This window comes from Poromitra crassiceps (genome assembly GCF_964638095.1).
Source record: "Poromitra crassiceps genome assembly, chromosome: 9".
NCBI lineage: Eukaryota > Metazoa > Chordata > Actinopteri > Beryciformes > Melamphaidae > Poromitra > Poromitra crassiceps.
In genome coordinates, this window is record NC_139630.1 from 51,795,237 (window position 1) to 51,807,706 (window position 12,470).

At 42.7% G+C, this 12,470-nt stretch overlaps 1 protein-coding gene across 2 annotated transcripts; it reads right to left on the minus strand.

Annotated features, from left to right (window-relative positions):
* Nucleotides 1-562: 562 nt before the first annotated feature.
* tdh (L-threonine dehydrogenase) lies at nucleotides 563-10,156 on the minus strand. 2 transcript variants are annotated; one of them, XM_083642537.1, is made up of 9 exons: nucleotides 10,022-10,156; nucleotides 7,012-7,206; nucleotides 6,539-6,581; nucleotides 6,307-6,377; nucleotides 4,667-4,816; nucleotides 4,402-4,574; nucleotides 4,025-4,115; nucleotides 3,304-3,573; nucleotides 563-3,078 (listed from the first exon to the last, which is right to left on the minus strand). In XM_083642537.1, exons 2-9 carry the CDS (start codon nucleotides 7,196-7,198, stop codon nucleotides 2,939-2,941), a joined length of 1,125 nt encoding a protein of 374 aa, XP_083498663.1. In that variant the 5' UTR covers nucleotides 7,199-7,206; nucleotides 10,022-10,156; the 3' UTR covers nucleotides 563-2,938. The 2 variants fall into 2 exon arrangements, with proteins under 2 accessions (XP_083498663.1, XP_083498662.1); XM_083642536.1 differs by lacking the exon at nucleotides 10,022-10,156 and adding an exon at nucleotides 8,928-8,945.
* Nucleotides 10,157-12,470: the final 2,314 nt, after the last annotated feature.

A 12,470-nucleotide genomic window follows, 5' to 3' on the forward strand; every position in this document is an offset into this window, starting at 1 on the left:
CTTGGCGTTTGTTCAACTTCCTTGAATTGAGATCCAGGTAATATTGCCTGTAGGCTGCAGCCTAGGAGGAAGGGCTGCTCCTGTTAGAACAATTTGCTGGAGATGAAAGCACCTGTCAATGCCGTGAGTGTGTGAAAATAATGACAGAAATGTGTTTTCTCAGGTTCGTGTTACATGATGTCTTGGGCTGCTTAAAGGAACACTCCGCCCATTTTCAACCAGCTTTGTATCATTAGAACATCAGTTGTATATCAGAAAACTGTAAACGGTTTTGAAGTCTGTCATTTAATTTGACAGTTATTGAGTGTTAAAGTGTGGACCAGTGACATCACTGGTCCACACTAACTCAAATTAATAACTCATTAACTCAAATCAACTCTCAATAACTGTCAAACTATTCATCATTCATCTAGTTTGACAGTTATTGAGAGTTGATTTGAGTTAATGAGTTATTAATTTGAGTTAGTGTGGACCAGTGATGTCACTGGTCCACAATTTAACACTCAATAACTGTCAAATTAAATGACAGACTTCAAAACCGTTTACAGTTTTCTGATATACTACTGATGTTCTAATGATACAAAGCTGGTTGAAAATGGGCGGAGTGTTCCTTTAAGGGCCAACCTTAAAAACCTTCACGCACCCAGTGGTGGAAATAGGGCCCCCATCCTGCCTAAGTAGGGTTCCCATAGTAAAAACCTGGCCATTTCCATCACTGCACACACTGTACTGTAACCGTCACTGCACACACTGTACTGTAACCGTCACTGCACACACTGTACTGTAACCGTCACTGCACACACTGTACTGTAACCGCATATCTTTTTACGTAACTGCATTTCCTCAGTCTTTATTTATGCAACTCTACACCTCACAGGCAGCAGCTCTCTCAGCATCGCCGAAATGCCATCTGATATTTTGACTTTCATGCAGGCACAGCATTTCCAGTCCACTTATTCTTATGCCACAGTACAACACACGAGTCAGGTTTACTGCTGATTCCACTGGTCACATCAAATAAAAGGTCAACTCTGAGGTTACGCCACTATTGAAGTATCTGATTACCGGTAATGCATGTTAAGCTTTATGATACCATACAGGCCTCAAGATCACTTCAATGCAATTTCTATCAGATGCTACGTGTAATCAGGGTTAGACACTACTAGTAATGATGGGATAAGTGGTTTACATTTGATGCTGGACAACTTGGATGACTAATAAAAAGATTATTTAGCTACTATATTTGGTATCAGAACAAAACAAGAGGCGTTTCATTCCTTCAAACTTGAACATACTGTATATAAGAATCTTTGTGAAGACCAAAATAGCCATGCTGTCATGATTGAAGCACTTGGTGAAATTCCAATACAAACGTTTCAAGCACTGTAACACCCCTGTGAGGACGTTTTCTTCTCAAATGTTTTCCTGGGCCTTTTGCAACTCCATAGACCTTGTAAGAGGTACCATGTTGTATTGCCTGTAGTCTTATTTACACAAAGGGGGATCTTAGGGATCTCAATATTAAGGAATCTGCAGGAGGACTGAGGTTCTTGGAAAAAAAGTTTTATTATCAAAGCTTGTTTTGAGATTGAAAGAACAGACAGAACTTGACTTTCACTTAGAGAGCAATGCATCCCTTTTGCAGAATGTTGGGGGGGGATACAGAACCACAAAATGTGGTTATAATATACAATTGTGGCATATGATGTCAAATTTCCCTTTTGTGTTATAATGGCTCAACTGATCTGGTGAAAAACAATATGATGACATACAGGAACACTTATAAACAAGTGTGGAAAAAGGGCTTTTTGCTCAATGTAAATTCCCATACACTTACCACCAGCAGACAGAATAAATAAAGAACGCGGAACAAACAGAAGAACAATGCATTAAAAAAATAGCGTTCATCTTCAAATGAGCTGCTCTACACCGCTCTAAATGCAGATAAATCTTTCTAAAGTGCATCAAAGGACACCACTTATATAATATTTTGTAAACCTTTCAATTCAAACTCATTTCTTTAATATTTTGAATTTGGCCTTTAAGAGCTTGGAATACCTGATTTGTCAAAATCCTTGGAAAATTACAAATTACACTTACGAATGCGCCTACATTCACAAGTTCAGTTTGTTTGGTTTCAGCCCAGGAAACATTGCAACGCTGACGGCGCACAATTCATAGACATGCAAGTCATTTTTCTTTTTACTCCAAAGAAAAAGGTTTTCAGCGGCCCTGTGTGTGTAGGTACAGGTTCTACTCGGCCTACAGGATCGGCTCGCCGTACCAGAAGTGCTCAGCTCGGCGTCGACAACTACAGATGAAGGTAAACTCTCACAACATTTATTTTCAAAAAGTAAGGCTCATGTTTATGACAAATGGTCCTGTAACACTTGAATCATGATCATTGAATGTTTGTATGATTCATATTTTTAATGCCTATCAAGTCTGATAACATCAGTAGCTTAGCTTGTTAGCTAATGTAAAGCTGTCGGCCATTTTGCTCACGTTCATCCCACGTGCCCGACGTACAGCCAATCACAGCGCGTGCCCGAGCCGATCTTGTAGCCGAGCCAAAATTGCACCAACACCTGCTATCATCCCTGATAGTCTGACAAGCTTCCGCTGACAGACCACTCTTCACCCAAACCACGAAGCCGAAAGAGAGGGAGTGGCAGAGAGCAAGGGAGGGACAGACAGACGTGTGTGTGTGTGTGTATGGGGGGGGGGGGGGGGGGAGTTATCTGGCCCACACTGCGACTTGGCCATCACATTCTGCAGACATGGTAGCCTTGTGCCCGCCCGGCAAACACAGCCCTTACGAATCACACAGAGAAGAGAGAGAAAGACTATGTACAGGCAACGTTTCTCCATTCTCTTTGATCAGTCTCTTTTTTTTACAGTATGTACAAAGAATACTCCCAACTGACGTGCGCCGCTCTCAGTTAGCGCGAGCAATGCGCGTTTCTGAGCCGATGAAGTTGAGCATCGTCTGGATAAGCTCTGGGAGTTCGTAGTCGTGCTTCCAGCCCCAGTCGTTCCGTGCGTTGGTGTCATCAAAGTTCATTGGCCAACTGTCAGCTGGAGAGGAACAGATAGGGGGGATGAGTCAATACAGGTGATCTGAATCTCACTTTTTAACATACCTCAGCTTATCTGATAACTGCCTCTCAGAAAATGGAACTTAGAAATAGGAAAGGATGTTGTAAGTGAGCAAGCATACTCTGCACCAGGTGGCTGCCATTTTTTCAACGGTCTATCCACCTACTGAATACAAAGAGAACGCTAACTTGGGGGCACACTTACCGATGGCCTGTCGGACGGGGTCGATGTCGTATGTGACCTCCAGGTCGGGCAGCTGTTTCTGCACCTCCTGGGCCAGCTCCTCGGGGGTGAAGCTCATGGCGTTGATGTTGTAGGTCCTCATGCTGAGCGTGTCAACGGGCGCCTCCATCACCTCCAGCGTGGCGCGCAGGCAGTCATCGATGTACATCATGGGCAGCTGCGTGTCGGGCCTCAGGTTGCACTCGAACTTGCCCGTTTTGACGGCGTCGTGGAAAATCTGCACAGCATAGTCTGGAACAGATGGAGAGAGGAAACAAAATCATCACGACGTTACACCAACTATGAAGACTTCTGATCAACTATGGGTGAATAGGGGAAAAGTGAAGGTAAGCACTATGAATTGAAAACATTACTGCAACTACACCAACCACACATCATTAAATTGTCAATCACAGTGACTAACCTGATTATGTTACTCTAAATCGCTAACCACACATACAAATATTTGGGGGGTGGTGGAGGATGTGGTGGCTGTTCGGAGGAGTTAAAATACGGGGATGGGGCAGCAAGTTTCCCACAGGTCTAAAAATACAAGTCAACAACTCTCTGGGGACAAGTCAGTTACATAACTAACTCGTGACATGACAGGAGGGGTACAGGAATAGACGGATAAATGAAAATGGAGAACTCGTATGTGGCTGAGTTCCAACGGGACCATGTGATGGGATTTCATCCCTCTCACCTGTTGTGCCGCCGCCGGGCTGCGAGTCAGCAGAGATGATTCCTGGGTAGCGCAGGCAGCGGAAGTCCAGGCCGTAACGGTGGTGGTAGTACTATAGAGAAGCAGACAGGAACACATTTGAGATATTTATATCAAATTCGTCCATAGAATGGATATCAAAATGGCCCATGTACTGTATGTACAACACATCAAAAATGGAATATACAGTATCAATCAGTACTACTAATAATAATAATACATTTTATTTGATGGCGCCTTTCATGACACTCAAGGTCACCAGTACTGTGAGATGGAAAGAGATTAATAACGGCATCATAAAGTCCTAATGAAAGTATAGGTTTATGTGTGATCTTGGTTTTGTGTGGAGAAGATCTCACCTCACCCATCAGCTCAGCGTGGACCTTGGAGACGCCGTAGATGGTGCGAGGCCTCTGCACACACAGGTCTGGGGTAGGGTTGCGGGGAGAAGTGGGGCCAAAGGCGCCAATAGTGCTGGGGACGAACAGACGCAGGCCATGTTCCGCTGCGATGTCCAGGATGTTGTGAAGCCCTGAGGAACGGATAGATGACCTGGTCAAGACTGTTAACAGTGAATCATAAGGTCCAAAGGAGCTGAAGGTAGCCTGTTGGAAGCTCACTCACCGGTGATGTTGACGGCCCTCGCCAGAGGCACGTTGGCCTCTCCTACGGCGCTGAGCAGAGCGCTGTAGTGGACCAGCCAAGTGATGCGGTTGTTCACCACGATCTCACGCAGGTTCTTATAGTCCAAGATGTCCGAGTAGATGAAGGGGCCTGATGGTGAGGGAGATGATTGAAAAGTTTTAATATGTGAAAATGCACAATATTTCCCATATCTGTTCAAGTGTTCCTTTCAATGCACCTTGAAGAAAACTCCTCAGTAAAATGGTGAAATGTATTATTGTGAAATTGAAAAATGTAATATATTTAAATGTAAGCCTCATCCTCCCATACTCTTGTTTTCAGAGTCATTGCATAGCTTATCTCCTCCCTATTCACTTCCACAGCTCTTCTTGAAAGGAATTCACTAGCAGGCTGTACTTCTCTGCAATTAACAAGCCGCTAATGTATGGATTTATGTTTGACCTGCCTATTACATGTTTTTTTTCCTCAGATGTCGTCTGTGTTGGGCAGTAAACACTGCCATATAATGAACCACTGACATGGAAATACTCATGCCAGTAAAATGTTGTTTACAACTGGAGGCTGTTAACAGCCCCATTCATCACTTCCTTTGGACAGTTCATTACCGCTCATTGGCAGAACAGTCACTGTGCGTCACAAATTGATTCAGGAAGGTGGAGTCATTTATCAACAACCCTTTGCAAGAGAGTTTATCGACTTCCTCTTGATCAGCAGCCTTGCAAAATAAACACACAAAATAAAATCAATAAGGAAAGAATGGGTCAGGTTTGAGTCATTTTTTAATGCCAGCATTGTATTTGTCTAATTTGGCAGCTTGACTGAGACTGTGATGCAAATGGCTATGGTACACTTGTAACACATTAACAAATTTCACCAGAACATTCCGCAACATTATTGCCAAATTCTTCTGAACAGGTCTGGTATTAGTCAGTGGTCTGCCGAATAAAGAAACTGAAGGTCCCTTTCCAGTGTTGGGCAAGTTACTTTCAAAATGTAATACATATTACTAGTTACTTTCATTTGAAAGTAATACATTACTTTACAATATTACTGTCTGTGTAGAGTAACTTATTACTTATTACACTACTCTTGCATTACTTTCACAAAAAATAACAGCAGTAGCAGAATGACATTGCCGCCCCGGAACCATCCCGAAAAATAAAGTATGTAAAGTGTCCAAAATTCTAAATGGTATCCTTTTCCTTTGTTATTGTCATCTATAGTGGATTTTTGTGTGTGCATAAAAACATACAATTTGATTAGGAAATTATTGTATATATTAAAATATATGCTTTCATATAAAAAATTGTTTTAACTCAATTTGTAACTTGTGTTACTAGACAAAGTAACTGGTATATTACTGAAATCCTATTGGTAATAAGTTACATTACTGAGTTACTGCTAACAGTAATATATTACATGTAATATGTTACTTTTGTAATGAGTTACCCCCAACACTGTCCCTTTCTCATGATTAAAGAGGTTGGTGCATACACACTGATTTGACTAAATCTGCTTGACATCGGATTTAGTCAAACTGATGCAAGTCTGAAACTGCCTAGACCCAGGCTTTAGCACACAGTTTAGACCCAGGCTTTAGCACACAGTATTTCACTCACCGCTGTGGAAGACGTGGCTTGGAGGCTTCCTGATGTCGGAGAGAATGACGTTGTTGTTTCCAAACCTCTTCCTGTAAGGCAGGAAGTCAAAGTTATACAACAGAAGAGAACAGAAGTGAGGCTCTAAATATGTGTCTCCAAAGCCCAAACAGCACTTTCCCAGCCGTCGGCTGAAACTAGAATTGTGAAACGCTAAGCACGTGGTGTCAATCTGAGTGTGAGAAACTCTCACCTCAACAATTTGGCAAGCCCGACTCCAAGCTGTCCAAGGCCGCCTGCAAAAGATGGCGAGACAGAGAGATACAGAGAGGAGACCAAATATGTCATCAGAAGACATCCCACACATTAAATTAGCTGCTACTGTAATAATCATCAGTACTGGTGGTTTCCATGGAGACTGAAGTAGCGAAGGAGGAGAGTGGGCCATATGAAAAGGGTCAAAACACTTGACGCCTACAACTTGTTTTGAACTGGCATCCCGTGCTGCTTTCGTTGCCAATCTTGTTATCAATGCTGCTGGTGTTGAATCCCTGCTGAGCACATTTGAACCAGCTACAGTGTATCCTTCACCTAAGCTGGCATGCATGCATGACATCAAGGTCTAACACCCGTCGTTCTCATCAATATTGATATGCAGCACAGGATGACGCTGTTTGAAGTGTATAATAAAAAGTGTTGTAAGTTGTCCAGCGGGATGTCACCCACCTGTAATGAGCACCTTGGGGTGGTCCGTCTCTGAGAAGGACACAGAGTGGAAGCTGGCGTCAGACGTCACCTGCCGAGGGGAGAAGCTGATGTTGCGCACCGCCACTGTGAGGGGCTGGCAGCCGCACCCCGGGGTGCTCAGGAGGGCCTGCTTGGCCACCTTGCTGAGGGTTCTGACAACAGGCATACTGTCACCTGTGGAGCAAAAGGAGAGGGTGCGGACACTTTCAGTATGCATGCATTTGGGCGAGATCAATGCTATAAAATTCCCCATTCAATGATGGAATACCATGAGTCAAGACTTTCTTTTCGTTGCATGAACTGATACGATAGAGCAGAAAACCTCGGTAACGCTTTAGAATACAGCCCGCAAATAACCATGTAACTACAGGGTAACAAGACTGTAGTTATAGTATAACTACGGGGTAACAAGACTGTAGTTATAGTATAACTACAGGGTAACACGACTGTAGTTATAGTATAACTACGGGGTAACAAGACTGTAGTTATAGTATAACTACAGGGTAACAAAGATTGTACTTATAGTGTAACTACAGGGTAACAAGAAGTGAATTTAGCCTGTAACTACAGGGTAACAAGATCTGTACTTATAGGGTAATTACGGGGTACCACACCTGTACTTACAGGGTAATTATGGGGCTGTATTCTGAAGCTGTGTCAATTCGCCCACACTTACATACTATGGTGTGGTACCCTGTAGGCTACTTGGCCTGTAAGTGCAGAATTGGTCCCCTGCTTTAGAATACAGTCGGCGCCCCTGTAGTTGCACTCTAGTTACTATATAAGTGTGGGCGAATTGACACAGCTTCAGAATACAGCCCGCACCCCGGTAGTTACACTATGAGTACAGGTGCGGTACCCTGTAGTTATACTATAAGTACAGCTTGTTACCCTGTAGTTATACTATAAGTACAGATCTTGTTACCCTGTAGTTATACTATAACTACAGTCTTGTTACCCCGTAGTTATACTATAACTACAGTCTTGTTACCCCGTAGTTATACTATAACTACAGTCTTGTTACCCTAACTACAGTCTTGTTACCCTAGTTACATGGTTAGTTGTGGGCTGTATTCTAAACCGTTACCAAAACCTCTTTATATTATTATTATTATTATTACTATTATTATCACATATTGCTGACAATCTATTCCACATTGCAGTTTACCCTTGGTTAAACTGTTTCGTTAATGAGGAAGTCCTTGACTCTAAATTTGACTGCCATCGTCTGGTCGCTTTATTTCAATACAGCGTTTCATGGCCAAGACATGTGGTAGGCTACTGTAGTATGCATCTTTCCATGCCCCAGGCGCCAAGCGACAGCATGATAGAAAGAGAGACGAGAGGAAGAGATCGGCCCATGTGGACAAGTTGCATCTACAAAGCTTCCACAAGCGGCTGTGGTAACATGAAACTGGAAAGCAAGCCATATCAGTGAAAACATTCTGAGGTGTCAGCCAGGAAGAATTGGCACGTATGGTTTCAAACAGGTTGAGACAGATGGACTGGAGCGCAAGCAACGCAATCCAGCTTTTCGAACAGCGCCTCAATTGCACGGTTAACACAGCAATACCTTGTATTTGTTATGCATTTTAGCCATTACGCACCATTACGCACCATTACGCATCATCATTATAAACAAGCAAACACCGCCACTAAATACGAAACCATGCAAAAAAAGCAACCTGGCAGTGTGCAGTCTGCACATTGAGATGTGAATAGCCTAAATGGAGCCTAATTTAGGCTATTTAGACAGGTGATGTTCCCGGCGCAGCGCTAATCTGATGAGGAGCTGAGTCTGTCTGGGCGGGTTTAGTAAATGTGTTCGCATTGTAAGCCGCTTTCACCGACTACTTTTGCGCCGCGCATATTTTTGTTTAAGTCTAGCTACTTACCGAAGGTGCGGGGCAGCTTCCCAAAAAGGGAAAGAAAAGATGAACTTGAGAGTATTTATACGACCGTGCGTTCAGCGACAGCCAATCAGAGAGAGAGGGCGGATAGAGCCATACAGTAGGCTACTACTGTATGGCTCTATCCGCCCTCTCTGTTGAAATTTACGCATAGGCTATTAACGTTAGAGAGTGAGTCCAAATGTGTCCAAAGTCAGTGACATTGGAGAGCAAAAATTGCCAGCTACTGTATATCACACAGTTGACCAGTCAATAGTTAGTCAATTTATCCATTTGTCCCTAGCAATTAACGATATTTTTAGCGTGTTTGGAAGTTTTGGTGACTCTGCATAGACCTGCTATAATGAGACAATATAAAAAATACAACAGCGCCTTTCTGCCAGAGGCTACACAATAGAAGTACTGCCCGTGATGCGCACTGACCGAGCGCAATCCTCACATGCAGTGTTGAGCCAGCATCGTTTAACGTGAACAGCACGTGGGTTGCGTAATAGGGGGCTCAAATCAGATAGGTCCCCCTGACTTGGTGCGCGTGTCACGTTGGCTCCTTCAGATTCAATGTCCCCGATGCTGACTGGAGGTTATTAATTCTACCTCATGCATCCTAAATCCCTATAATAAATGCGCGCGCATGCGTAATAAGCTATTTCCCTTTAGGCTACTACGCCTATAATCAATTGATTTGCAAGTCGATTCAGTAAGTCTTTGAGACACAATGCCATGTATCCAGACTCAGACACAAATGAAACCAGACCAGTGTGCCAGGGTAAAATGACTGCTGTCTTGGCATAATGTCTGTGCTCACTACGTCACTGCTTAAAAAAAAAAAGTGAGACAAAAAAATACAGCTTTGCATGCATTTCCTATGAACAAGATGGATAAAAACTAAGTGTATAAAATTAGCACAGCTTATGGTAAAAATCAAATCAAATAAATTGAATAGGCTCAAAACAAACAATTGTTTAATATGTGCAGCAGCCATTCATTTTAAACAAATTAATAACTGCACATATTAAGCTATTGTTTCCCCCCCAAACAAATTAATTGATGATACATTTAAGATTAAACCGTTTACTCACCAATGAATAATAGCCTATAGTGCAAAAAAAACCGAGCGTCCCTTTTTTTCCTGTCTGCCTGTGATGAGATGCGTCTTCCTCCTCCTCAGCTGGTCCTGCTTCTGTATATACTGGGCTTCTGACGTGACACGCGTTTCTCCGTCTAGTATTGCATCAGCTGCGTCCTCAAGTTATATATCAGTGGCCATCTGGTTTCACAGGAAGCCGGCTTTCTCTCGGATTGGAGGAGCCTCGGAGGTGCGGTCCTCCCACAGAAACCACTCCCACCCAGCGTCACTGACACCCTGCTGGTGCGTCCTGCGCAGTGCAGGAGCCTCCACTCACTAGCTGTTCAGTGTGCACTGCAGACCACAAGGACAGTTGTCTAAAAAAAGCACGGAGGTGTGCGAGCTGGTCTTCATAGGGAAATGGATATTGGTGTGATCAGTGATGTAGTGCAAGGCGCAAAATAGACATGTTGGTAAACTGAATCCCACTAGGTGATCATAAGGCAAACGACCGACAATATAGCCTAAACAAAAATCAATTAGACCCATATATTTAAAGGTATACTATGCAACTTTTTAGGGCCCTTCAAATGTAAACAAACTTTTTTCTTCTTTTTTACACTTTCGAATATCTTAGGTTTGACAGATCTCTTGATACAAGGAATATCGTTTGTAAGAACTAAAAATTAGTTTTAGATTTACTTGAAAGCCATAAACGGTTTGTTTACATTTGCATTCTTTGTAAACATTGGAGCACACTCTAGCTCAGATGCAAGGATTACAAATGTAATAGACAGACATTTCGGCCTGGTGGCCTTTGCATAGTACCTTTAAGAACATTATTTTTGCGTCTGTAAAAATAATTTTATTACATTGTGCTGTACTGCATTGTATTGCAATGTGCTGTATCCTGAATGTATTGTATCTTGTCTGACTGAATGTGCTGTGTCTTGTCTGACTGCTACAGATGCAAGGCAATTTTCCAAAAGAACAAATAAACTAACTAACTAATGTGTTGAAAACTCCCAGTATATCTTACCAAGGACATACCTTTTTCAGGAGGGCAGTTTTTTCAGTTTATAACATTGAAAAAGGTTAAATATTCCCAACTGGGTAACACTTTATTTGCATAGTTTGCCCACAGAGTCTACAGAGTATTTGTAACATTTCAACAGCTTATTAGTTGACATTCAACAATTCAACTGTTTGGCTTTTGTCTGCAGATGTTTCACAGATTCTGTTTGCTTACCGTTCCACACACCTGATTCTCATCACCTGGATCGAGGTTGGAGCTATTCTGAGAATATGAAGGCATGTTCATGAATTGTCACATACTAGGGCAGCTTGGCCTCGCCTGCTCTATTGGCATGCGCAGTGCACAATCGCATGCACCACTGTCATGCGCAGCGCACAATTGCCCAACTTCGCATCACTGATGACATCACTGTCACTGATGATGTCACAATGCCTATAACATCACTGGCGATGATGCCACAATGCCTATTGCATCATCAGTAGTGTAGGTAATCAGTGATCTCATAAATTGGTCAGTGCTGTCACTGATGACATCACTGATAATGTCATAGGCATTGTGACATCATCAGTGGGACTCACTGCTGATGTCAAAATGCCTGTGATGTCACAATGCGTAGACTATTGTAACTCTGAACTATCTCTTTAATCAAATCACACACATTTAGGCTATTCTATGTGATCTCCTTTTGATAAATAATGTAATAATCAATTTCACTTCTATTCACTGAGCCTCCCCTGAAACGGTTTGAAACACTGGGTTTGAAGCTCCCCTGGGGAGGTCCGCCTCCCACTTTGAAAACCTCTGCTTCATGGTATTTCTTGTGACCTACCATGGCATCCCTATAGGATATCCAAGATAATTTATAGTTTAGCTGCGATATTAGTATAGTATCACTCTTAATATAATTATAGGGTTTAAAAAAAATCTAGGATATATGGGTATTGCAAAAACACTGTGGCTGAACAGACGTCACGGCTGCCTTCAACCTTACAACAGCAGCCACGACCACCCAAACCAAATAACCTCACGTGTGTGTGTATATAGAAAGACTAGACTACTGTGGACGAATCAATAACACATTGATACTAGTGGTGAGAGGGTGCACTCCACCAAGCAAAAGAGAAGACAAATCTGACGCTACATCGTAAAATATTTGAAGATAGTTGACACCCAAGCAGTACAGTATGTCAGTATTGGCAGTTCTTGTGCTACGGCAGTAAAAGTGGGTGCAGATTTCAACGCTCCCACTTCCTTATAGTAACCCATTCATGTTTACCAAGGGAAAAGAATGAAGTGTGCGTTTCCACACCCTCTGTTTGACTTTGAGGTCTGTTTTCATTAGATAGAGGTTGGCCAAAGAGGTTGACCATATCTCTGAGTGGAGCAAGCAGAGGAGGGGCTTCAAATATATGCTGGCATATGAGTG